Source organism: Syngnathus scovelli, chromosome 11 (assembly GCF_024217435.2).
Source record: "Syngnathus scovelli strain Florida chromosome 11, RoL_Ssco_1.2, whole genome shotgun sequence".
Lineage (NCBI taxonomy): Eukaryota > Metazoa > Chordata > Actinopteri > Syngnathiformes > Syngnathidae > Syngnathus > Syngnathus scovelli.
Window position 1 is genome coordinate 546,968 of NC_090857.1, and position 26,361 is coordinate 573,328.

General features: G+C 45.6%; 2 protein-coding genes and 1 long non-coding RNA gene across 5 annotated transcripts; 2 read left to right on the forward strand and 1 right to left on the reverse strand.

The window, feature by feature from the left end:
* The first annotated feature begins 1,010 nt into the window (after positions 1–1,010).
* Positions 1,011–8,696, forward strand: klhdc8a (kelch domain containing 8A). 3 transcript variants are annotated; one of them, XM_049734602.2, is made up of 8 exons: positions 1,027–1,508; positions 4,066–4,255; positions 4,324–4,534; positions 4,753–4,917; positions 5,043–5,261; positions 5,348–5,449; positions 5,566–5,714; positions 5,993–8,696. In XM_049734602.2, the coding sequence occupies exons 2-8, from the start codon at positions 4,091–4,093 to the stop codon at positions 6,044–6,046; spliced, it is 1,065 nt and encodes a 354-aa protein (XP_049590559.1). In that variant the 5' UTR covers positions 1,027–1,508; positions 4,066–4,090; the 3' UTR covers positions 6,047–8,696. The 3 variants fall into 3 exon arrangements, with proteins under 3 accessions (XP_068508559.1, XP_049590559.1, XP_049590560.1); XM_049734603.2 differs by lacking the exon at positions 1,027–1,508 and adding an exon at positions 1,579–2,674; XM_068652458.1 differs by lacking the exon at positions 4,753–4,917 and having other exon boundaries at positions 1,011–1,508.
* LOC125977729 (uncharacterized) lies at positions 5,842–6,734 on the reverse strand. The gene is made up of 2 exons (XR_007484719.1): positions 6,606–6,734; positions 5,842–6,016 (listed from the first exon to the last, which is right to left on the reverse strand). It is a non-coding gene; the product is annotated as an uncharacterized lncRNA (long non-coding RNA).
* Positions 8,697–9,579: 883 nt separating the features above from the next.
* Positions 9,580–26,284, forward strand: slc41a1 (solute carrier family 41 member 1). The gene is made up of 12 exons (XM_049734598.2): positions 9,580–10,074; positions 11,378–11,494; positions 11,665–12,422; positions 16,343–16,450; positions 18,964–19,035; positions 19,306–19,450; positions 19,770–19,916; positions 21,485–21,632; positions 21,837–21,916; positions 22,287–22,427; positions 22,610–22,758; positions 23,275–26,284. The coding sequence occupies exons 3-12, from the start codon at positions 11,955–11,957 to the stop codon at positions 23,458–23,460; spliced, it is 1,644 nt and encodes a 547-aa protein (XP_049590555.1). The 5' UTR covers positions 9,580–10,074; positions 11,378–11,494; positions 11,665–11,954; the 3' UTR covers positions 23,461–26,284.
* The last annotated feature ends 77 nt before the right edge of the window (positions 26,285–26,361 follow it).

The window sequence follows — 26,361 nt, forward strand, 5'->3', positions numbered from 1 at the left end:
ATTTGTGTTGAGCTGCATAAGAGGGAGAATGATGGCGCTCTAATCAGGCTAGGTCCCCGGAGGACAAAGCAGTGCTGACAGCAAGTGAGTACATACTCACTACTTTTCCGAGCAAGGATTTCTGGGGCATAGTACCACTGTCTGCTTTTAAATTACACACTGATCTTGACTTTAGTGTATAGCTCCTCAACTCCACTGTAAATGAGGCTCACTATAATCCTGTCCTGGGGCGGGGGGCATTTTTAGTATGGAAGGAGCAGGAGGCACCTTGTCGATGCCCTAAGCACGTATCAGAAACTACTATCTGCTCCTGCTGGGTCTCTCAACATTTGATCAAGCTAATGGTAGCACATGCAAACATGGGCACCTTGCATTTTCTACTCGGCTGTAAATATTGAAACAGTGATGCTGTTTTTTGTGTGGAGGACAATCTACTGTAGAGTGCTAGACAAGTCATTCTCATTTGTGATATGCAGGCTCTCCCTAGTGGTACGCCAAAGAACCACACATAAGTCAATTATCTCGATTCTTCATAATGCTGCAGTACCTTAGAGAGCTAAGACTTTTTTTTATATATATAATTGCATTTGGTGTAAAATGTTTGATAGGAACTGAGTGAGAAAAATAAACTCCGTTTTCTTTTGCTGTTCCCGGCGGGCATATTTGTTTTTCACTCCGTCCTGTACAATTCCTCCACGGCATTATTAAAGATTTTTTTTTTTATGGATTATGGTTTATGTTCACCCTGCTTCTGCAGATAACAACAGATAAGCGTAAGGTTTGTTTGAATCAGATGGGAGATTCAGACATGGCCATCTCCCCAACATGATAGTAAGTATTAATATAGGTGGATGCTTGTTGAAGACAAGTGTAAAGTTATAGCCCATTGGTTTTGATAATTAAACTATAACCTTAGCGCAACATATTTCCGAAGATTAGTGACCATAGTCTTATGCGGTATAGGGCAATTCTTCCCAAGTACAACACTTTTTAACAATGAATACAAAGACAACACATAATCCATTCCTTGTTTAGAAAATGTCATCATTCGGCGTGAAAATTTCAACAAAGTCTTGGTGAAATATGAAAACGGCGGAGTATATTTCAAATAGCAGATGAGAATAGAAAGGAAATGATTCAAACGTCCATTGCTTGTAGCGCACCCCACTAATCATCCCCAACAGAAAGCGCCTGCCCCCGTTCCGTTCAGTCCATAAAAGGGATGGATTTCAATTTGCAAGCCAAGATCAATATTTTATGTGTGACCCACATCATTCCAAGCGGACGGGGGGAGGGAAGGAGGGAGCGAGCTCTGCGTCTTGTCACAGTCTGGAGCTGTTAAGCCATCTTCCTCCGCCTCCAGCAGCTTCCTTTTCCCAGCTCCATTTATCGTGCGCCATCGAATGAGAGAGCAACCGGGAGCGGCAGCGGCGGTGGCGGCGGCGGCGGCGGCGGCGGGCAGCAGCACACACCGACGGAGAGGCGACACAAACGGACCGACGGCAAGCGTGAGTAGCGCCTGACAGCAAACGCGGCATATGCTTCTGGCCGTCGGGTTATTATGTTGCTCTTCTGCACCATAAAAAGACATGCACAATAAAGAAAGTTAATGAGGCAACTTCGTGAAGCCACTTGATTAATAAATAGCATTTAGAATGCAACGGTGGGCTCTTATTTGCCTCGTTCCAGAAATAGCAGAAGCGCTCTTCAGTGGTCAATTACGCGCGCTAATGGATAGTAGATTACAATTTATATTGCTCGACGCTTTGGCGTGCCATCTCAAATATTGTAGTACTTGACAATGCCATCTGGTTTTCTTTTATACATACCAAAATAGAGCAGAAGACAAGGGGGGAAATGAAACGTCCCATGTTACAGCATGCATTATGTCACACTTGCTCAAAAGTGGTCCAGTGTGCAATATGCAGGAGGTTTTGACGTTTGGCTTTAAAATCACATTGTAAAAAGCAGCAAACCGTATTTTCTCTTCGAGAAACATTTGTGTGGCAATTTCAAACCAATCGAAATTCCAGCCAAAGTTTGATGAGCAGCTCGTTCCAATGAACTGGGGAGCTTGTAACACACCTTAAAAGCTTAGGTCAACTGATTTTGTCTCCGCTCACTCCGCACAGGGCCGTAAAGCCCCGCTGCCAGATTTGCCTCGCTAATTCCCTTCATTCAATGCAGCAACAGCTGTGCTGGAGCATTTGGAGCTCTTGTAAATATTTCAATGACAACATCAATGTTAAGGCATCCAGCAGCATGAGAGAGAAGCGGATCGTTGCCATGCTTCATTGTTAAAGTAACACAAGTATGCGACACTGTGACTTCTCACTGAAGCCTGCCTTAAGGATAATAATCAAAAAAGGGAACAACAGTTGAACAAAGCAAGCTATTGGACAGAAAACAAGTTTCCCCAGAGACAGAGACAGAGAGAGAGAGAGAGACCGAGACGGACGCTGGAGTTTATTTAAGAAGGCACGCAAGATTTTCAAGAGCTAACCCGGCACATTCATCACCATTCTACGGAGAGTTTTGGACAAAGACAATAAGGAGGCTTGTGGACTTGGATCTATGGAAAACATGTTGGTGCGTGCTAGGGAGGGAGGAGGAAACTGGCATCGAGGCGTCAGCATGGAGAGAAACTCGCTTTGCAGCACAAGTTCCATCCGAGGTAACTCACTAGCTTCTAGCTAACAAATTCAAACGCTACAAATAGTTGTAATTCAATGACAGAGTGAAGTAGACTAGTCAAGTAAGCGTTGAGATTAGTAAGTAAATAATAGTATATTTTGCATGAACTACTCTTCAAACTGCAATCAAGAACAGTAAAGCTTCAATGCGCCAATCAAGGCATGTAATCAAAGAGTGGGGACAAACATTTTGTTTGTCGTGCAATTTCGCAGATCGTAATAGCACAGATGCTTGTGCAGGAGCTGCACAAAACACGTGTTTACGACCAAGCACGGGTAAGAGATTGCCACTGTTTATTTTTCCGCTCTGGGTTTTTGTGCGTGCTTGGAATTTCCTCCTCATCCTTTTTTTGCTTGCTCGGCAATTATTTGCATCGCTAATAGGCAAGTGAGGAGAAGCCACCTGCTGATGAAGCAGCCCGCCGCCGCCGCCGCCGGCCAGCAGCCACAAAGTTGTCTGAAAAAGCAAATGGCCCTGCATCATCCTCACTGAGGCGCTCCCATGATGGCTGGCTGCTTACCAGTGTGATGCCTATCCGCTCATCTAGTGGGCTGAAGAAAAGTCCAAATGAAATTGCTCTCTGGCCAAGTTAGCTGGAAAATAGCCCGCCCTCAGCGCCGCCACGCAGGAGCGTAGAGAGGCTCTTCAGTTCACAAGAAAGAGGCTCCAGAGCGCCGTCTGTTCCTCAACCTGCTACTTTCCTTTTCACATTCAGATCGCAGTTAAAAGTTTCAAATGATTCTTTGCTGCAATGTTTCGCTTTGAAATAAAACTCCAGGAGAGTTAACGCTTCAATGTCTTACTAAATGGAATTTTCATGTCTCAAAAGTATCTGGGAGCACTGAAGAGTTGAGTCCTCATTCTGGCAAAAAAAAAAAAAACCACAGTAGCTCGCCCCTGATATTGTGGGGGCAGGAGGCACGACGGAAAGGCCTGGCTGGGGGCTCATGAGCCGGTGCCAGCTCGTGCCCAGTGGAGCGCAGTGAGCCCAGCTGGCTAGCCCAATGACAAATCACGATGTGGATTTTCTCTTCAATACTATTCAGTGATACTGTCTGTTCCCTTTTTAGTGCCTCATCATTTTTGAAGGTGCCACCCGCTCGCCAAGCAGTAGAGGACTTATCCTCCGGAGTTAATTGCTATTTAGCTGCAAGCATCCAAGTGCTCCACTCCAGAAAGCACCCTGCCCAACCAAGCACAAATAATGAAGCAACCTTAGAATTCACAAAATCAAAAAGAAGCAAGCTTGAGAATATTAGCGACACACAAATCAAAGCCACAAAGTACGAACCAATGTGACTGAACCGTTCGATTGTTTTTTGTAGGTAGTACTACTTCACTCATTCGTTTGTTTCGCTATGTATTTTGCAGGGCCCGCCCGATTGAAAGGAGAGCCATGGCGGTGCCTTCAGCTCACGAGTTTCATTGGCAGAGCCTGGCCCGACTGCCCAGCGGCCGCGTCTACCACTCTCTCTCCGAGGTGGGAGGGCAGATGTACATGCTGGGGGGCTGCGACGCTGCAGGGAGGCCATGCGCCACCTTGGAACTCTACTCCCCAGAGGTACAAAACACAACCCAAACTTGACTCCGGGTACTTCCGCTCCAGAGAATGCCCGTTGGTATTTTTAGGGCGACCGCTGGATATGCCTGCCCTCGATGCCCACCCCACGTGCTGGAGCTGCTGTGGCAGTCTTTGGGAAGCAGATCCTTGTGGTGGGGGGAGTGGGACAACACCAGAGACCAGTCAAAGTGGTGGAAATGTATAACACAGATGAAGGGAGGTGGAGGAAGAGGAGCGCCCTGCGAGAGGCCCTGATGGGCTTGTCCGTAACTGTAAAAGGTATGATGGATTGAAGCGATTGCTCCGTGGTCCATCGGCCGACCGTGCATGTTTTTGGAAAGTGGAGCACCCGGAGGAAACCCACAATCAAACAAATGTAGGCTCAATCTTTTAGCAAAACAACAACATTTCTCTTGTGGCATTATGTCATGATAGCACATTGTGCGCTCTTTTGCTGACTCTCCAAGGCAAAATTCTACACGTCTGTGTGCACGTAGATGGCCGTGCTCTCGCAGTGGGCGGAATGGGTGCCGACTTGCTCCCTCGTAACATCCTTCAACAGTACGACTTTCGTAAGGATGTGTGGGCTCTACTTCCTCCCATGCCGACCCCGCGCTATGATGCCAACACGCATTTATTGGATAACAAACTCTATGTGGCAGGTACTTTCTAGAAGTAGGGATGATGAAGGCAGGCAGGCAGGCAGGCAGGCAGGCAGAGAGAGAGAGCGCTTGATCACAAATACTGAGATGCTTCTTCTCCAATACTCATGGATTGTCTTTTTTAGGCGGGCGGCAGTGTAAGCGGCCCGTGAAGGCTTTTGAGATGTACGACACGGAGACGCGCTCGTGGACGACGCTCCCCATGCTGTCGTGTAAGCGCTCCTATGCGGGTGTGTTGTGGGACAATGGCGGGAGGCTGTGTTTGCTGGGAGGTCTGCGCCAGGGAGCAGGACATCAGACGTCAAAGTTTACCAACAATGTCCACATTTTTGACTGTAAACAAGGTAGGCGTGACCTACAATCAGTGTCATCCACACCTTGTTTAGGCGCTATGTACGTACGTACGTACGTACGTATGTCCCCGCTTCAGGTACGTGGCTGAAGTCAGATGAGACGGTGTCCTTGAAGAAAAAGAGAGCTGACTTTGTCACTGCTTTGCTGCGTGGACGCATGGTGGTAGCGGGTGGATTAGGTAAGATTAAAGCCACTCCAATTGTTTGGTGGAATTTGATGTTAAAGCTTGGGGGAGTTGGATTATTTTTTAACTCATCTACCGCCATGCATTTTAAGTGAAGCCACTGTGATTAGGTCATGAGCCCTCTGCACTGGACACAGTGGAGGCTTTTCATCCTTTGAAGAAAAAGTGGGAGCCATTGGCTTCCATGATGTTCCCCCGCTGCTCTGCCTCCTCCATCGTCATCAGAGATCGACTTCTAGTCGTGGGTGGAGTCAACCAGGTGCGCTGAATATACCAGGTCTCATATGTAACGAAGCGGGTTCTGTAATGTTCTCGAAGACGTGAATTTAGATGTCGATTGAAATTCTTGATTGGTCATTTGGAGAGCAAAAACTGTCAGACAGCACCCTTTTCAAAAGAGCATTTATTCTGGACAAAATATCCTCCTCAGCGCAGAGATGAAGTGATAAGGTAGGAGTGTGTGGAGCAAGTACGTACGCGGTCCACTCCTGCTGTGTCTGCTATTTTTTAGGATCTGTCTTGATTTGTTGTTTCTAGGTGCCCAGCTCAGCCCATGAGATACTATATGTGAAAGAAGAGGAGTATTTGTAGTCGGATCCAAAATAAACGAAGACATCAGCAGAAATCACACAGCCACTGTACCGGACAACACTGCCCTTTGCTGGGCTTTAGGAATACTGCAACTATGTACAGTCGTGCAGATGACAGACGGACGGACGGACGGACGGACGCTTTTGATATGCAAACGTAGCTTTCTGGGGAAATCTTCGGATCTGTTTCTGTACATGTTTTGTTGCTTACGCCTTGTTTGGTAGTATGGATTTTTCCGTCGAAGAAGTTGACATTGTGTTTTTTTATACGGCATGCCATGTAGTTCGTACGAAATCCACAGTTTAAAGTTGGATAGTATGAGTGCCATATTACAGTAGATTGCTTCAAATGTTCGGTGAACTTTGCATTTGCACTGAAGCTGAAAATTGTCATCAATATTTTGATCCGATCGACAAAACATGCTATTTTTGCCACATGCACCTCTCGACGCTGAAGCAATGTAGGAAGGTTTTCATCATTTGCGTAAGAAATACGATTTTGCGTTTAGATACAAGGCAATAGGATAAGGGCATATACAGTAAAGTGATTGTACACTTACCACTGAAGCAATACAGCTGTATTTTTCTTTTCTGGTGGGTGGAGCAGCATGTTGGTTGACTCCATATTAGCAATCCTCTCGGCTTCTGTCACCCATTTGCTGTCGAAGTTTGGAGAGATTGCGGTCAATGAAACCTAAGTCAAATGTTTGTCTGCTGGCAGGGGCGGCTCCGTGGATTTGGGGCTCAGCCAAAAGGAAAGGAAACCGAACCGAATGAGATGATGTGTCTAGATCAGGGCTCAGCAACTCTGGCCTGTGTTAGGTGGCGCCCTGCTCCAACATACCTGAAACTCCATTAAGCCTGATAGGCATGCTGATGAATTGAATCAGGTGTGTTGCATCCAAAACAGGCTGGATAAGGGAGCAGACTTGGTGAGCCCCGGTCCAAATAAAACAAACTCATTATTATATTTCATTGAACATGGGTTTGCAATTGTGCGCAGCAATGGGAAGTTTGGGTGAGCTTAGACTTTTGTACAGTTCACCCTCGAGTGTCTTTTACGCAGAATGAGATTGAAAAGAGTGTGTTGCATCATTGCTCTGCTGTGAATGTTTTGCCAAAAGGTCTTATGTGAACTAGACGAACGCTTTCCACTTCGTCACTTACATAACTTGTTGCAACGTGTATTTGTCTCGTCCAATGTTACGTGCATTGTTTTTGTTCCGTGCGCACCCGTCTCGCTTGCTCCATTTCGTCGTTAAGTTGGAAATAGAACTAGCAAGCCAAGTGTTTCATTTGTACCATTTGAAAAAAAGAGTTGCGTCGTTGTTGAGAAAATGTTTGTTTAATCAATGAGCATGGCTCATTCAAATTGATGTTGAATCATGCATGCACTTTATTCATTTGCTATCCATCCACCCATGCTTAAGGCTTGAGCGTATGAAACTTACAGTACAAGAGCAACTTCTTTCTTTTTTCTTCTTCCATGCTGCGAAGACTTTGCTTGTTCAATGAATGAGCTATGTGCAAGCTGCGCGATGTTACTCTTTAGTCACCCGTGAATGCCAACTCGTTCACTTACAGCATCGCAAAGTTGAACAAGCGAGTTAATTTGTAAAACTCTTTGTTACTTTCTAACGTCTTTTTTTTCCACTGGCAATAAGCCGTGTCTCGACCAGCAGCATGTGGAAAATGAGCAGAACACTTTCACCATTACAAAAGAAAAGCACTTTTCACAAAGATGCTGCAGTAGGTAAGGACAGAGCGTGTTCCTCTTCCAGAACTGCGCTTGAATGATGAAATAATGACGCTCAGGACAACCAAGAGGAGGAGAACGGATTGCTCATATTCTCAAAATCTCAGAGGAAGGTTAGAGGAGATCGCTGGGGGGGGGGGGGGGTGTTTTTTTTTTCCACTCTCTTTTTTGGGTCGCAGCCATTCATCTTGAGCAGAGGGAAGGATTCCAAATCTCCCCCTGGACATTCTTGCGGGCTCAAAGAATCGCCAGGACAGAAGTGGCCCAAAGCTGGCAGCGACTGCCGCTGTGTTGCCAGGAACCGAGCGCAAGATGGTGAGGAGGCCCAGCGCCTTTTTGTCCTCAGTCTCACCTCACTTCCTGGTTTGCGGCTGATCATTAACCAGAAGAAGCAGCCCTTACAATAAGCAGCTTCCTGTCATTACATGACCTCTGTGGCACACTTTAACTTTTGCTCGGTTGAAGGCAAACATTAATTGATTCTTAGAGTACATCGATTTCTCCACAGGAACAATGGGATCGGAGGACACACTAATTGCCACCGGGGCAAAGTCACATGATATTGTAATATGACATGAAGTAAAGTCATATTATTTCCCTTCATTTCGCTTTAACTTTTGTTGCTAACCGGAGTTAAATTACTGGCCAAGAAACTATAATGATTTCCTTAGCGTGGGTGACTCCTTTGCTCTCTGATTGGCTAGCTTCATTCACCACCACCTTGTGATCAAAAATATTTACCATTCAATTTGATGTGGCCAAAGATGGATAGTTTTCTCTTCAAAACATTTTCAGATACTGACAAGGTGAAAAAAGAGAGAAAAATGTCTGCAAAAATGGAATATTTTCAATATGTATTTATGATTTGAAATAAACCAAAAAATGAATAAATGCATTTTTAGGGAAGCAAATCTATTTCATGAATACTCTCACCCAACAGTCTGTAGTCTTTTGACACTTTCCTCTGCTTTCCACACAGAACATGGAAACGGACAGAAAACTCACTTGATCTCAAGGCCAGAGCATGAATAACTGTACTGCACACACACACACACACACACTTATGTAAGAAGTTTGTATTTAGTCTGCCAATTGGTTTATTATTAACAAGGATCCATTCAGTCCAGTGCACGTAGGTACCCAAAGATTCCAAAAGGCTCTGAAGTAAAATTTCAATCTTTTCCACTGACAGTTAATTTAGTTACGTGCCAAGTCAGCAAGCAGTTTAAGCATTAATTTCCTAACCATGCAGTGGTGTTCATTGCTGGTGAGCCACTGAGATTGGTGTGAGATTTAGACTCTTGTGAGACAAACAGAATGCCATATTTGTAGTGATGGGGAAAATGAAGCTTCAAATTGGCCTTCTGAAGCAGTTGAATTGTTGGACTCCTCTAGATGGCACTGTTGGTTCAATAAAGGGTTTGAAGAAATGCGAGTCAGCCCAATATTAACCAGAGTCCCAGAGTCAAAAAAAAAAACAAGAAAACACAACAACTAACTGGTTTATGGAGCACATTTGAAGGCAGACTACATGTCCCTACAATATATCTGTTGCATGATCCAATATTGATTCCAAGACTGGAATGACCCACTTGAGACGCCCTTAAGCAGGATTTTAGCAGCGCTGTGCAATAAATGCCCAAGCAGCTTTCTTTTCGCATAGCAGCAGTGGAGACTGACTGACTGACTGACTGCCTGCCTGCCTGCCTGCCTGCTGCATGGGTGCTTTAGTGGACAATTGTGGAGACAAGTAGAGCAGAGCAGAGTGGACAATTGTGGAGAGGAGTGGAGCAGAACAGAGCAGAGCAGAGTGGAGGGTTGCTAGGCCCGTCCCGTCAGCGAAAAGTGCAGAGGGAGGGCTCGCCTTGTGGCTTCCTGGCCCCCTGCATCGGACGGCTGTATTGCAGATGCGCATCCGAGCAGCCGGGTAGCGGGGGCCAGTGGACGGACTGAGGGACAGTCAGACAGACAGACAGACAGACAGACAGACAGACAGACAGACGGGTGCGGTACGCCGAGAGGTCGGGATCGAGCCAAGTTGACAGAGTTTAACTATTAACCATCCATGTAACCGTACGCGCCGGCTACACCATACTTAAGGGGTGCACAACGGCACGCGCCTCAGCTCAGCCCAGCTCAGCTCAGCGCAGCCGGAGCGTGGAAGCAAGGAAGCAAGCAAGGAAGCAAGCAAGCAAGGAAGGAAGGATATTCATGCAGCCAGACACTTCGCTGGACTCCAACCCGGGTCGTGTCCGGGCCACGGACACGCAAAGGTAACCACTTCGCAGACGTGACGTGACGTGAGCCGCAAAACAACGTGCGCTTTTTCTCTTATGTTTGAACCGTTGACAGTCGCGCAACATTCACTCTGGCTGCGGAATGTGTCATGAGTGGCCGGCTGGCCCGCTGGCTGGCCGGCCGGCTGGCTGGCCGGCTGGCTGGCTTCAAAGTGTGATCGCCCACCCTCTCGCTATCAGCGTTTTATTCCAACCGCGGCGCCACGTTTGTGCACGCCACCGCGTAAAGCAGTTAAATAGGCTTGCTTAGATTGTAGCACTGACTTTCTCTCCCAAGCAAGCAAGCAAGCAAGCCGGGTTTGGAACAGAAAGCCTCCTGGCCTTGACGAAATGAGGCAAAGAATAGAAGAGGGAGGCTTGCTCTATTCAGTGGTGAGCAGGGAGCACTAATTTACGCCTTTGCCATGTTGGGTTCGCCTGGTGTTGGTCGTGACTACTAAACAGGATGGTTTCAGCAGGGATAAACGCGATGTCGCAACATGCCTGCGCGCTCGCGTGCGTGCGTGCGTGCGCGCGCGCGCGCGGAGAAAAGCTGCGTTATGTCAAGACTGGAAGCAAAACTTGTTGTTTTTTCTTTATGTGTCGCTAAGTACCCAGCACAATACGAAAATGGCAGGTGGAATGCGCACCTGCAACTTGCCACATTTGCATTTAGTGGTGGCAAAAGTATTCACACGCTCTCTACCCTTCCTAATTCAAAGAACGACATCTTTTAATGGTCCCATGGTTTGGTTATGCTTAGGCAAAGGCTTTCTTCATTTACTATATTATGTCTATGGATCGACCTGTTAACTGAGAAGTCTTTTTGATATTTTAATACATGGACGAAATAGTTGTTAAGGAAGAAAAAATGATTCAAGAAATATTACTACTACCACTACTAATAATAAACGCAAAAAATATGAAAATCACTCTTTGTTTTTGAATCGTGGTTCAACAGAATTAGTTTAATAATTAAACTCGTGAAACAGGCCTGGATAAAAAAACTTTAAAAAAAAAATGCTTCTCTTAAACTAAAATGATTTTTGTAGCTTTCAGTGAGACTTCCGCACCTCTCAGCAGGTGTTTTGGGAACTCTCTTTTTTCACTCGGTTGACAATATTCCAGTCTAATGTGTCTGAAGGAATTGCACTTTGTCTCCACGTACACACGCACATGTTGCGATTAAGGCTCATGCGTCCAGATCATTCTGGCTATTCCAAACGGCCACGGTCTCGGACTGGCAGCTGTTTGAATTCCATGCTCAACGTCTAATCAATTGATGTATTTCTTCTCTCAGCTTAGGGTCCACTCTGTTTGGAGGAGTCCCTTCCCGTGGCTGGTAATTCAATCTTGGTGCTGCAGACCTTTAAATATCTTCAGTGAAAAGACCTTTCCAGCAGCCACGTGGTGTAAGGTGAGACATTGCCAGCCCCTTGGTTAGATTGCAATCAGACCAGCCGGCACTTCAGACGTCTGACCTTTCGCATTTAACTTAAAGCCGGCACTCTTGACCAACGGAGGTTATTGCGGCGAGTCCCTCGGCCAAGTCGTTGAACTGGTACGCTTTGTTGTTTTTCTTGCCAGCCCACAGGGAGCTGCTTGCATTGAATGGAGAACATACTGGTCCTGCTCCCAAAACACCGTCAGGAACACAGGGTGTGCAGACAAACGGATGCATGTGCTTTGCTCCAATTTATTTTCCCCAACAGAGCAATTTCCATTTGGGCTTTGGAGAACCATAACACCGCATTTTTAATGGGCTAAATTACTTGGAGCCATCAGGATCAAAAGCAGCTCAGGTGGCGGTCCAGCGACTTGAGGCAGACGCAGTCTACAGTTTCTCGCTAAGCCCATTGTCTTCCAAAGGCTTCCGCATGGTACTTTGGTCGAAAGAACAAGACAAACTGCCCGACAAAATGTCCTCCGGGGCCGTTGAGATGAAGAAGGAGGGGGGGCCCCTTCCGCCGGCCTTCCTCAACTCCAACTCCACCGTCCACCCGGTGATCTTCACTCAGGCTACCGAGGAAAGGAACCCAGAAAGTGGGAGTGAGTTTGAGCTGAAAGAGGTCACGCAAATGGCCAACGAAACCTCGGAGAATGGAGAACGGCTGGAGATTGTAGTGATGGACTGTCGGGCTAACGCCAAAGGTCAGCGTGAGGAGGACGCTCTCTTGGAGAATGCCAGCCAGAATGAGAGCGATGACACCAGCAACGACCAGAGCCCCGAACCGCCGGCGCCCCTCAAAGAAACCTCCTTCTCCATTGGGCTGCAGGTGGTTTTCCCCTTCCTGCTGGCCGGGTTTGGGACAGTGGCGGCGGGGATGGTGCTCGACATAGTCCAGGTGAGTGACGACACCTTACGCTCACCATCCAGTCTGTGTTCGTGGCAAAGCGAATGTTGTGGCGGTGTAGCCGGCCGTATGGCCATTTTTGAATTTTCAGCGAAATAGCTGTCACAGGGTCCGGCAAAGTCGTACGGTAGATCGCGCAACTCGATTCGACATGTCTTGTAAGTGTGGGTTCCTTCCTCTCAAACGTCAAAATAGTCATAGGTCAGAGTTAACCCGAAGCACAACCGGTTGTGCAAGCAGACCGCAAGTATTGTTGCTCAAGCATTTGAACAAATTGGTGAATGGAGGAATGGCTTCTGTTAACGAGGCGATTTGCCGTGTGAGTGCCTGCGACCTTGCGATGATGATCAGGCCATGCTTAAGTATGGAAACGATGACTCTTGTTGACATGCAGTCAATATCTGTCTCAAAACCAGAATATTGACAATATTCCGCTTGCTCAAGCAAACAGCCGTAAGGTATGCTTATATTCTGCCTTCTATAAAGCGGATTCGTTCCCCGTCAAATATGCTTATATTCTGGCTTTTATCAACCACACGAATGAATTCCCCTGGGTTGCTTACGACACGAATATTTGGTCACGTAAACGCGTGGCCGAATATTTCCATTGTCAGGAACACTCATTTGTGTTGTGCGCAAGGCATCTTGCAGAAAGACGTGTCTTTGATGAAGAGTAGAGAGCAAACACGACATGTTTTTGCCAATTAAACACAACATGGAATTAGTTCATCGGTAGAAGAGAAAGCATGTGGTAAGTTCAAGTTCAAGTTCAAGTTCAAGTTCAAGTTTACTTTATTGTCAAAGATCTCTGTAACAGGGTTACCACAGAAGTTTGAAATTGCGTTTTACCAAAGGTCAGGCTGTAAGAATTCCCATATGGAATCATTATAGTGCATGTTCTCTTAAGAAGACAGAATTTCTATACCTAGTCAGATAAGAAAAATACATACTACATGTGTGAAAAGCTTAAGTAGGGTATCCCGACAATTGTGGAATTCGGAGGTCGAGCATTTTTCACGCTGTCCCATGTTAGGCCCCATGCTGCTGTGGTGTCTCTGTTTTCCAAAACAGCCGCCATTGCTTAAGGGCTGCTTCTTTCCCCTCTGCCTGCTTGCCTGCCTGCCTGCCTGCCATCATACGAGCACTAGTCTCTGTAGTCTCTTCCCTCCATAACATTGTTAACTGCTAACTCAGCTAATCCCCAATGTCCTTTCTAACTAGCTCTCTCTCTCTCTCTCTCTCTCCCTGCCTGCCTGCCTGCCTGCTACATTCCGACTTTGCCTTTCAGCAGGCCTTTGAGAAATGTGACCTTTTACTGTAAGTCACTTTGATTTCCTACAGCACTCACTCACACACATGCAGAGTTTCTGGCATCATTCCCACATGAGCCTGGCCCAGAAAAGAAAGACTGTCCGGAGTGGTCTGGAGATGTCTGCGTAGCTCCGCTCAGTGACTTGGCAGTCGAATGGCCTAAAAGTGTCAGTCTCTCACTGCCACGGTGAGAATCTCAAGGCTGAGGTTATACAGGGTTATATATGGCTTTTAAAGGTCGTGTGGTGTCAGTTGTGGGAATGGAAATCTTGAAAGCCTCCTCAACATTTACTAGAAGCTTTCATTTTGCTTCAGCTGTGGCAACTCGAATGCAAAGCATTCTGGCGACGTTGGGGAACGACGCCGGAGTAGATTCGGCATTTCCGGGGTTTTGCGCATATTTCGCGCTCAATAGTCATTGCAGAAGACTTCGATTGGGCTTTATGTTGCTCAAACGGATGACCTTCATATCATATTTAGTAAGCTCATCCGTGAGGGACTCGGAGTGGAGTTGCTTCTCTTCCACGCTGACGGGAGATAAATGTGGTGGCTCGGGCATCCGATGACGTTGCCGGCAGGAGACCCCGGCCGGGGACGACCCTGGACGTCTCTCAGCTGCCTCGGGATCCCTCGGGATAGCGTCCATGTTTGGAGGGATGGAGTTGCTTTGGTAGTATCGGGTGAATCTCGCAGCATACCGGTGAATGAGTCGGAGCTGTGGCAAGTGCGTGTGAGAAGCGCATGATCACGGTGCCAGCGTTTGGAGCGAGGATGTGGCCAGGATTTTGTTGGTCACACAGAGGCCTTGGTAGGAGCGGAGCTCTCCAGGCGCTGCCAGTTGTTGACACTTTTTGGAGTCAAACCCTGCGGGTGGTTTTTGCATCCGCTCACGGCCTACGTTACCCCTATTTACGGGATTAGCCAGCCCACAAATAGAGCAAGAGAGATTAAGGACTGACAAAAGTTAGTGTGTTGTCATCAAAGATCCATATTTGCCGTATGGATTATTTAGTTAAGACATTCGGGCCCCGAAGGCGACGAGGCGCGTGTTTACTTTCATGTGAATGACTCAACGTTAGCTGTTGGATTGGAGAAATGGATGCAAATGGAAGCGGGGAGGCAACGGTTAGAAGCGTTCATGATACGTGTCGTCATTTGGCCGTGGATGAATCGCAAGTCATGTTCAGTGGTTGGTTCCATTAATCATTGAATTGTACCAAAAAACATGTTTCCCATTTCATCTCTTTATTTCAAAAATTTGTTTGACTTTTTCTGTACAAACAATTTGAAATTCAGTTATCGTTTTAGTTCATAACCTGCAGATTTTGGTTTTCCAAGGTAGTAAATGCAAATGTATTTTGACAAATAGAATCATTAATCCGCTTTCATGGAGGTTAGAGAATATTAGCTATTGACAGGATGACAATTGACTCTTACTATTTACTATTATTAATCTACGATTTCCTTTATTATGAATCGATTCATCGTCGCAACTCTAGATGTTTCATTTTATAGTTTGTGCATTTGTATAAGCCGTGTATAATGAACAAAACTCCTCAGTGGGGTCGTATCTAAACTGTATCTTCCATAACTGCAGCGAACTGAAACTGAGCCCACGACGGCGCCGAGTTGCGTCAACATTGCGTGCCTTGAGGTTCAGCTGCCCAATTGCTACAGCAAGTGATCGCAAGTGCAATTCAGTCATCTTACTTAACCGGGCTACTTGACCCTTGAAAGGATGGCATTCCAGGACTCCTATAGGTCCGGACACAGTGATACTGGGGTTGTCCTGTCAAGTTCCTAGAACTGAGGGGGAGAGAGAGAGAGAGAGAGAGAGAGAGAGAGAGAGAGAGAGAGAGAGAGAGAGAGAGAGAGAGAGAGAGAGAGAGAGAGAGAGAGAGAGAGAGAGAGAGAGAAAGAGCTTCTTTGGCAAAGAGCCCGTTTTGGATGGAGACAACAACATATATCACCACGGGAGAGCCAGCTTGTGAGACACAAGTAGAGTGAGATGGAGTCGGCCTAAAAGCATGTGGCTGTGAAAGAGGAGTGCTCACAGAGGTGGGAGCCAAGTCTTAGCTGGATGGAGCCAGCAAAAGCAGAGTCATGAGTCGTGGAACTGCTAGTCTTTCACTGGCACACCTAAAAGTATCTATCGACGTAATCTACGTCGCTATCCACGTATCGACGTATCTATCTAGGTATCTATCCATCTAGGTATCTATCTCGGTATGTATCTATCTACCCATGTATCGACGGATCTATCTACGTACCTATCTACGTACTATCTATCCGTCCATCCGTCCGTCTGCTATGTACATATGTACAGAATATATACACTGCATGTAATATGTGTGCGTGGTGTATAGGTAGATAGTACTACAAAGAAAATAGGAGGTAAAAAGCATTTCAAAGATGACAAATGGTTGGTACGAAGCTTCACTTTACCTTGTCGTTCGAGGTTTGACATGAAGGGGTCTAAAAGCACGGCCTCAAGGGCCTCACCGGTGTCAAGTCAAGAGACACGCGGAGGAAAACCATTTTTTTGTCAAATAGATGTGCCTGGGTGGCTTGCACATCTGATGTCATTGTGATCATTTCAGCACTGGACCGTGTTTACGGAGGTCTCCGAGGTGTTCATCCTGGTTCCTGCACTACTGGGGCTAAAAGGCAACCTGGAGATGACGCTAGCCTCCAGACTTTCCACAGCAGTAAGTAACGTTTGGCTTTATTTCCCATATTTCTTTCATTCTATTGTTTCCCAAGAGTTGCCTAATTCTGGCAAGCAATCATTTAGGCAAATTGTAAATGGCTGAGGTCACACAGGTCATATTGACAAAGTAGTTTCAGGGCAGCTGATAGCAACATTCCTCTTGCTTGTCTGTTTCAATTCAACCTGTTCTACCGTTCATATGGCTTGTTGTTGTTGTTTCTTTTATCTCAAATGTGACAGCTAACTGACGTTACAACCTGATTGGTCAGTTTGGCTTCCCTCTGAGCACCTCTCGAATATTGACTCAAATACATTCCATGAACTCCTAGCCCTATTGTACACATGCACCCTGATCAGAATATGCAGCAACAGAGACAGTAGTTTCTTACAAGGATGCAAAGACTTACCGTTTTTTCTTTCTATTTTAACATAACATTCAAGCTTTTTGTAGAGCCCAAAAAGTCAAGTGAGAAGTGTGTTCATCAGTGGATCTCATGACCAAGGAGAGGGTTTTGAGCTTGCAACACTGAAACATGATTGTCCGTTTGACATGCTGAGAGGTCAGCGACCTTTCACTATTGCACACCACCACCTCCTTGAAGAGAATTAGAGCAGAATGGCAGCGAAGCAGAGCAATCCTCACATTCTTTCCACTCATGTGTGGGAAACAAGTGACAATGCCGATTACCTACCTCTGGGTGCAACTAACATGGCTCAAGTGAGTAAGTAGACATTGTAACCAATTGAGGTTTCAATGAAATCCTCAATGTGACGTCTACGTAGAAGCTGTTGTTAAGCTATTGAGACAACATTTGCTCAAAGCAGCAAATTGTTAACAATGGGCAAAACATGAATCTCCTGCATTCACATTTACAGCTGCTGTTGAATCAGCAAAACAAAAACAATCCAGACATGAACTACATGAGATCAGGTGCGTGAAATCCAAGATCTGCTCTTCAAACCTGTTCAAGCCTCACAAATTGGGCTAGAATTCGGAGCTTGTCTCGATACATTAGTGTCAGCTTTTTATTGGTTGGCTCCAGTGGTTTCTTTCCACGTCACTGCTGATTAAGAGATTAGAACGACTGTAACTTTCCTTGATATGGTTTAAAAACATCCTGGAGGCAGCTTTTGGAGTTTTCTTGTACTTGTTATTCGATAGAGACTATATTGCACCTTTTTAAAGGTTTCCATGAAGCTTTTGCTTCACCTTCTTTCTCACTCAACCTCCCACAGTTGAGGTCTGCAAATGGCTTTGCATTTTTGCATTAGTTCACTGTATGAGTGGGAAAAGGCTACAAAAAGAAATGTTCTGTCTGTCTCTTTGTATTTGGAGTTCATTGAAAGTCCCCAGTGCTCTGTATTTGCCGATATTTGCCTCATATGTTCTTATCTGTTCCACCTAAGCTTTCTTATCTACCTACATCCCTGGCCGTTTGCCCTCTTTGAGCAACTCTGTGAATGTTACAGCGGGAGGGAGGGAGGGAGGGAGGGAGGGCTCTATGCACATGGTCGGTGTGCTCAACAGACATGCAGTCCACTTTTAGTTGCACGGCCATGCATTGCGATTGTCTTTGACGTAACACTGCTGCACTGCCGCTTGTATTAAAGCCAGTTAACCGATCCACATTTTTCTCCTGCTGTCTATTGGCGTAGCGCGATGGTTAGTACTGTCCGCTCACAGCAGGAAGCTTTTGGGTTCAAACCTGCCCGCTGGGGCCTTTCAGAGTGGAGTTTACATGTTCTCAATGTGCCTGCATGGGTTCGCTCTTTCTCCCACAGACCAAAAACATGCAAGTTTTTACAGGTTGGTTTGACTTTCAAATAGCTTTATGCTCCTTTCTTGGTGGTTGCCATTCTTCTGAGGAGATATTTCCATCACTTGGGCTTCTCCTTTCAGTGATTTATTATGGCATTGCCTTGCCTCTTTTGAAATGCAGACTTTTCGTTTCTGTGTGGACACACATTCCTTAGAACCTTGAAATCATGAAAATGGACCAGCTCCATTTCTGTGTGGGTGGGTGGGGCCTTTGGAGTTGCTCTCAAACTGCAGAAACCATCAACTCCTTTGTCGTTTGACTTCATCAAATGTGAGCAGGAGGAAGCGATGCCTTTCTGTTTGCTCGATGACACAACGAGCAAAAGGTCAGAGCAGTCGTGTCATAGGGACAGACAGACAGACAGACGGATGGAGGTGAAGGATAGGGGCAAACTTTTAAAAGCGGGGTGAGCCACTAAATCCACTTGCCATAAAAAGTCACGGCTGAGTGTGGCTCTTGCACAGTGGACCACTGTGACCACCGACCAGCCATTGATCCCATTTCCGTGTGCAAGAGAGGAGATGAGCTAAGTGGATTGGGCCTGGGTGGGGATCCCAGATCAGAGCATCTTTGTCTGGAAAACTGATCTCTTATTGTTCTGATGGGGCCAAGAGGCAACGCCGGGCACAAGCAGATTCACGTGTGCAAGTGAGAACTAACTGGCTGTGTTTTGTTTTGTTTTGTCTTTCAGGCAAATATTGGTCTGATGGACACGAACAAGGACATGTGGAACATGATCATGGGGAACCTGGCTCTCATCCAGGTATAGAATGTGATGGTTAACTCGCATGCTTCTTCCCGGAAGTTGCCATGGCCACAGATAGCTAACGACTCCTGTTTGTTTTTGCCCGCGTTCATTGAATAGTCGGTTTTGATGCCGATTGGGTTGTTACAAATATCAACCCGCCGTGCAGCTATGATACATAAGGGCTTGCTTTAACAAAGAGCCCATTGTTGGGTGTCAGCCAATTTAAAATCCAATATCTCTTGTACGTATGTCCAAATCTTTTGCCGATTGTGTGCATGTGTTCAGGTCCAGGCCACAGTGGTAGGGTTCCTGGCCTCCATTGCTGCTGTCATCTTTGGTTGGATTCCAGAGGGCCACTTAAGGCTGGGCCATGCAGTGCTGCTTTGTGCCTCCAGTGTCGCCACGGCCTTTATTGCCTCTCTGCTACTAGGCATGTGAAATGATTTTCATGGCTTCTGCTAAAGAGGACTTGTGCCCCTCCCACCCCAAATCAAATAGGAACTGAAAGAGGGTGTGACAAAAGCCTGTCAAACCAGGACTTTTGATTGTTTATGCTAATTTATTCAAGGACTAAAAGAAATGAGTGTTCTTTCACAAATACAGATATTATCTTCAAATTTGCAGTTGGCGCCGTGAACGTGGCGATACGTCCGAAATGTTGTTCCTTTGTCTCCATTCTTTTTGAGCGAGGGGAACGTCGATGTCACGGCAATAAGCAAAAGTGACTGTCTCCGTGCTTTGGCCCACAGGACTCATCATGATCGGCGTGATCATTGCATCCAGAAAGGTCGGCATCAACCCAGATAATGTGGCCACGCCAATTGCTGCCAGCCTCGGAGACCTGATCACCCTGTCCCTGCTGGCTGGCATCTCCACGGGGCTGTACAAGGAACTTGGTAACAAAAGCAAAACTTTAAAGACAGCATACTATTGGAAAGCGAGTTTTAGGGTTGACTTCCATTTTATGCTAGGTTCAGACCAAAAAGGAATATGTTGCGTATGTTTTTGTTTGCATAGAACTACACAGGGGAAGAGGAGCTCCTCTTTCCCCAATGACAGAAAAATAAGACATTTGAACGTCATTAGACATTTTGGTTGTTATTGCTAACTGCTGTCTTTGTTGACACTTTAAACAGCCCCACACATTTGTCTGTATTTTCTGAATTATGGGAGACGTTTATACAAAATGTTGCCCCTGCGGTTGGTTGGTTGGCTGGTGACCAATTTGGGGTGTAACCTACCCACAGCCCTAAGATAGGCCCGCGGGAAAACCGTTTGGAAGATGAATGAATGAATAAATTAAGCACAAGCAATGTTAATTGTCATGCCTGAAGCAGCCAAAGGCAGGAACAAACAAGGTACAAAGGCAGGTAGCGGGGACGGGGAGCAAACATTTTGGAAACGTTGCCAATTACTCATCAAGTCGAGTCAAATGTATTGACCGTTTTGTCCGCACCATAAGAGCCTTTCGTTTTCTCAAAAACCAAAGGTGCACCTTTTGATAAGGTGCGCCTTTTGTGTGGACCAAATGTAAATACGTAGAGCAAGGGGGTAAACCAATCAGAGGACTACTCCGCGATTGGGTTTGTGTCATGCCTGCAAGGAGGTGGGTGGTCTACCTCAGATCCGTCGGTGTGGAAACCAGACAGCCGCTTTGAGTTTGGGTGTCGCCGAGCCTGGGAGTCAGTTCAGCGATGCACTTTTCGAACCTCTGAATGATGTTAGGGCTGACTTGGAGCCAATTTCTTCGACAATGCGCCCAATAAATTTGCTTGAGGTCGCCACCGTTGCAGAAAAAGGCTGCTTGTAAAATTCAATGCTTTGGGAGTACTGAAGAAGGCTTGATTTTTTGGGTTGACAGATAACGGTCACATCAAACAAAAGCCTTTTTTATAAAAGCCACGACAATAGAACATGTAATGGTGGACGTCTTCAATTGTTCTCTTCCGCCGCGTGTCACATGACTCCATTTTGCTGCATTAAACGGCACGACACGATGTAACACCGTCACGTCACGTGTTTGCGAAGGGCAAGCCAGATGAGGTTTTTATTTGCAAACAATACTGCGCTGAGCTGAATCGTACAGCTATGTTTCAAATGTTGAACGATGCGTGAAAGAACAGGACAAAAGATGTGTCAACTATTTGCCTTCATTGTCGCCACACCCGGCCGGTCTTGTGACGTTATCTCCTCTTCCATCATCTGCTGTCAGCGGACAGACAGACAGACCGACAGACAGACAGGACAAACACAGCACACCTCTTGGAACAATGAAAAACATTGTGAGGTGTCACCTCATACCTATTGTGTTTACACACGGTCTGACTTGCATAAATCAAACTTGACACATCCCGGTTTCAAAGTATTACGACACTGCTGTCCCAGTTCCCATTTCCTTGGAATTGTAGGCGCAAACAAAATGTAATGGATGTACTAAATGACAGAATGCGCTCCTCTGATGCAGACTACAACAACTACGCCAATCCTCTGGTGTGTGCCGTGTTTGTGGCCTTGTGTCCCATATGGGTGCTGATAGCCAGGAAGATCCCATCTACTAGGGAAGTCCTCTACTCCGGATGGGAGCCAGTCATCATCGCTATGGCCATTAGCAGGTAGTATTTCCTTCTCTGCTTTACTTTGTGCTAGCTCGCCTGCTACGTAAATACATACATGTCAAATAATCAGAAATACTTTGCACACTATTACGCAGCTCATTAGGCTTTCGCTTGTTTTCGCTCGGATTATTTCATCGTTGCTATGTTCGTTCTACTTCCGAAACCCATGATGGTTAATCGTATCAACTTTCTGTGTTTTAGTGTCGGTGGTCTTATTCTTGACAAGACCGTTACCAACCCAAATTTTGCTGGCATGGCTGTCTTCACTCCAGTCATCAACGGTGAGGACTCTATGCTTGTTGTATTTTAGGTCTTCAGAAATGATCCGAGAAAGCAATGTAGTGACTATGACCTCTTTCCAAATGAGCAAAAGGTCAGGAGAGAGAGAGAGAGAGAGGGAGGGAGGGCTGCGTCGCTGTGGGAGTGGCCAATTTCAGGCTTGGCCAATCAAAGCGACTCCCTTAATGGCCGCACCTGTGGCTGCTCTCAGCTCGTTAGCCGCCCTTTATAAACCAGCACACCTCGCCCTCTGTGTCAGTCTTCTTCTGTTGCACTACTGACATGCTACCTGTCTGTTGCGTGACCTGGTCTCCACTTCCACTACCCCTTTCCCTTCAATCAGCCTTTACAATCTTCATTTGTGTTTGTCAGGTGTGGGAGGTAATCTGGTTGCTGTTCAGGCCAGTCGAATCTCCACCTACCTGCACATGAATGGTATCCCCATGGGGGATCCCAACCCTACTCCCCGGAACAGGAAGTGCCCCACACCCTGCTCCACTTTCTTCACCTCTAGTAGGTTCTCAGTTGATGAATCGATCGTTGTGGAATACTGTTTGTTGTATCATGTTGTATGTCTTGGATATTGCGTGAATAAACTCAAACACCAAATGATTTAAAGTGCAAAGAATGTGTTTCTTCAAACACAGAGTGAATGCTAGTAAGTGAATCTAACTGGCTCACTCGTTGCTCCCTAGCTGTGAACTCCCGTTCAGCACGTGTGCTCTTCCTCCTGGTTGCCCCGGGTCACCTGGTTTTCCTCTACACCATCAACTCACTGCGGGGGGGACACACCACACTAACCCCCGTCTTTATCACCTTCTACATGGGCGCTGCACTGCTGCAGGTAAAAAAAAAAACTAAAAAAAACACGTTACTCAAGAATTATTGATTCATTTAGGCAGGATTCACTTGGATGCGCCAAAATCCATAAGGACTGCCTGGATGACGCTCGTGTTGGCTGTGGCCAAATCCATAAGGACTGCCTGGAAGAAGCCCGTAGTGTGCTATGAATTTTCTTGTCAGCCCTATGCTGATCTTTATTTTATGCTGTAAATAAGTCGAATCAGTCAGATAAGTTGACATTAAAAAAAAGGTGGAGAGCAGATGCATATGTAACGCATTATAACGGAGTGAGGCGAGCTCCTCGTGACCCTTTTACAGTCTATTAGTAACTTCTAGTGGTGGAAAGTTGCTACTACATTCACGCAATGAATCCAATCAAGAAGGCTAGGCGTGTGTGCGGTACAAGATGCTGTCTGTGCATTTCGTGATGTTCCACAAAGAAATTGGAACGCGCGCATACGTCACGGTCCGGAAGGGCTAAGTCTTTGCGTGTTGACTCGTGTTTGTTTTGTGGCAGGTGATGATCCTGCTCTATCTAGCGGACTGGATGGTCCACTGGATGTGGGGCAGAGGGATGGACCCCGACAACTTCTCTATTCCCTACCTGACGGCTCTGGGTGACCTGCTGGGAACCGGCTTCCTCGCCCTCTGCTTCCACATGCGCTTTTTCATTGGTGACCGAGACTCCGATTTGGGAAACTGAGTGGGTTCCCTTCCTTCCTTCCTTCCTTCCTTCCTTCCTTCCTTCCTTCCTTGCACACATCAACACTAATGATGGAAAACTGGATGTTTCCTATGAAAGGGCTAATCCCTTGGAGGGAGGCTTCTGATTAAAAATACATGCTATAGTGCTCCGGTTTACAATGACTGTGTGCACTGCGGACACATTGGAAACTCTTTTTGTCTCTTTCAGCCCCACAGACTGATAAGAGAGTCAGTCACCTGACTCTTGATATTACTGTATGATTGTAAATGATGATTATTATTGTTATTATGGGGGGAAAAAAAATCAGCTTGATGTAAATTGATATCCATTCTATTTTGAAAGGCTTTCCCTCATTATTTTCAATGGGGGATCGTGCCAAGAAATCACTTTTACATGATCATCTGCAAAAGAAAAAAGAGCAAAACGTATATAAATAAAAAACCCTAACAAGCCAATATTCCTTAATCACCAAGTGCTTTGTCTTGAAATTCTGTGAAATCATTGAAATGCAATTGTACGTATCGTAGTGCTTTAGCAGAGTGCATATGGCTGGCTGCTTAAGCTACTATACTTTGTTCTGTTTTAGCTTCATTTTATGATAGCAGATTGAGACGGCATTAGCCATGTAACTGTCATTCGTATTTCTTTCCACAGCAAAATAAATCGCGGTTTAATTCCGTTTTGTAAAAAGTGGACCGTCAGTCCGTAGGATCACAATGTTTGTTCATTGGCTGTTCTCAAAACAAGGCGGCTCATACCTAATTCTCTTTCCATTAGTATTTGACATAAAGACAAGCCAGGTACTGTGAAGAGAAACAGCAAAACAATTTGCCAATTGTGCCCTAAAGCAGGCCACTTGTCACACTTTCAGTCGTAGACAAGACACTTGAGAAACCTGTCCAGTTCAGCTCAGCTCAGCTCACTAAACCTTCATGTCCTCCCTCACACATTCATTACCATGGCTGTGCTTGTAAGAATTCATGCATGATGGCAATTTTGTTTTATTACTCTTTGTATTTTGGATCCCCGCTTCATTGATAAGGCCAGCCTTCATCGTTACTGGGGCCTGGTCCGTTAGCTGAAACAGCACCAAAGACCTACCATCAGTCCTCATAGAGCCAATTTGAAACGGCTGCTTCCAGGAAGTTCACGTCTCGTATTTGATTTCAGCTCCAATATATCCATGTTGTTAGGTCGAGTTCTTGACATATGTTGTGGTACATAAAGTCAGGAGGTTTTGCAAGACCAGCAAAGCATTTAATGGATGTCAGTCAAGTGTATAGTAAGTAGTATTCAGTTTGAAGAATAATGTTCAGCCACAAAACTGGAGAGAGCATCCTGAGTGGGAAATTCGGAGGCCCAAAATGAATCAAATTGAGCGACAAACTCCTAACTGCCCCAATTTTCATCTCGATGTTTTTGTGATACTGAATATGAAGAATGAAATGCAGTTTATGATGAGAAAGTAAAGTGGCATTTTGACCAATTGCAAAAAGTCCAGACGTCTTGTCTGAAACTCACATGAGATGCTTGAATGATTTGCCACTTCTCAGACTTCTGTCTTATCTCAAAGGGGCCAGAAGAATCCATGTGCAGTGCACATCCTATGAATGTGAAAATATACACTGTCAATCTTTTGTTTGGGGAGAAAGTGTATGTTTTGTTTTTTTTTCTTTTAACAGAATCATTTGAACTCTCCTTGGTGATTTCTGTCACAAATGAGATTTTGAAGAAAGATGCAATTTCTCAAAAGCCGGGCCACAACACAAAGTACTGTAATTCGCTAATTTGACACTAGAGAGCGCTAGAGATCCCCGCCCCGTTCAAAATTACCTTGAGGAACATTATTTGTAGGGTTTAACTGCATTTTGTTTATCCATACATCTGTTCAGTTCTCCTTTTTCTTTTTTCTTTTTTTTTTGCTAACGCTTCTTACTGACCAGGTGGCCAGCCTATTCTTCTAGCCTATGTTAATGGAGAGTTGTGAATACTTCTATAAGAGGGCAGATAATGGTTTTGTCTATTTATTATTAGAAGCACACAAAGCAATTTGTACATACTATATTTATTCTATATATATAAGATTGTTTATTTTGTCCTGTCATTGTGCCTCTGTTACCTTGTCACCCCGGTGTCACCGTTTTTTCCTTCTTTTTCCAGTTTGTATTTTCCTTTTTTTCTTTTTTCTTTTCTTGCAAATGGCCATTAGTTGTTTGTTTGGCTGCTTGCCACAGTCGTGGTGAAATGTTTGCATAGTGCCTAATAATGACCCAAAATGGCCTTAACTTCTATGAGAGCCAAGCTCAACTAAGAGTAACCAATGAAAAGCTTAGCGCGTTAAATTAGTCAATGATTTACAATTCCTTGATTGTGACATGCATTGTAATGTAATACGGTAACTTAGCTGTAGTGGAGGACTGGGAGCATTGCTTACATGCCACGCACAAACACCTCAGCAGTTTGGTGATGCATTTTGTCAAGGGCCTGGGAAGGACAAAAGAACGATTTTGTCTGTCAAACACCAGGAAGCCTCAAAAAGTGCAGTGCTGCATGTTGTGCAATGTCAAAGAGCCAACCAAAACCCACGTACTGCCTTTTTAACCTCAGCGCTGCAACCCTGTTGAACTCACAAGGAACCAGATGGGCTCCCGGGCTATTGCTATCCACATCTTTGCTGCATACGAGGCTGAATTGTAAAATAATAATAATAATATGAGATTTAGGGGTGGCATGTATATTCACACCAGGGCTAAAGCTTGTGGGTTTCCTGTGGGTTCTTTCCTGACTTGCTGGGAATAAACGACTGTATTGTTTCATACCAGTCGACTGTGTCAACTGTCTGGTCTTTTCTTATCGATTTCATCACGGACAAGCTACCTTTTACAACCGAACCACAAC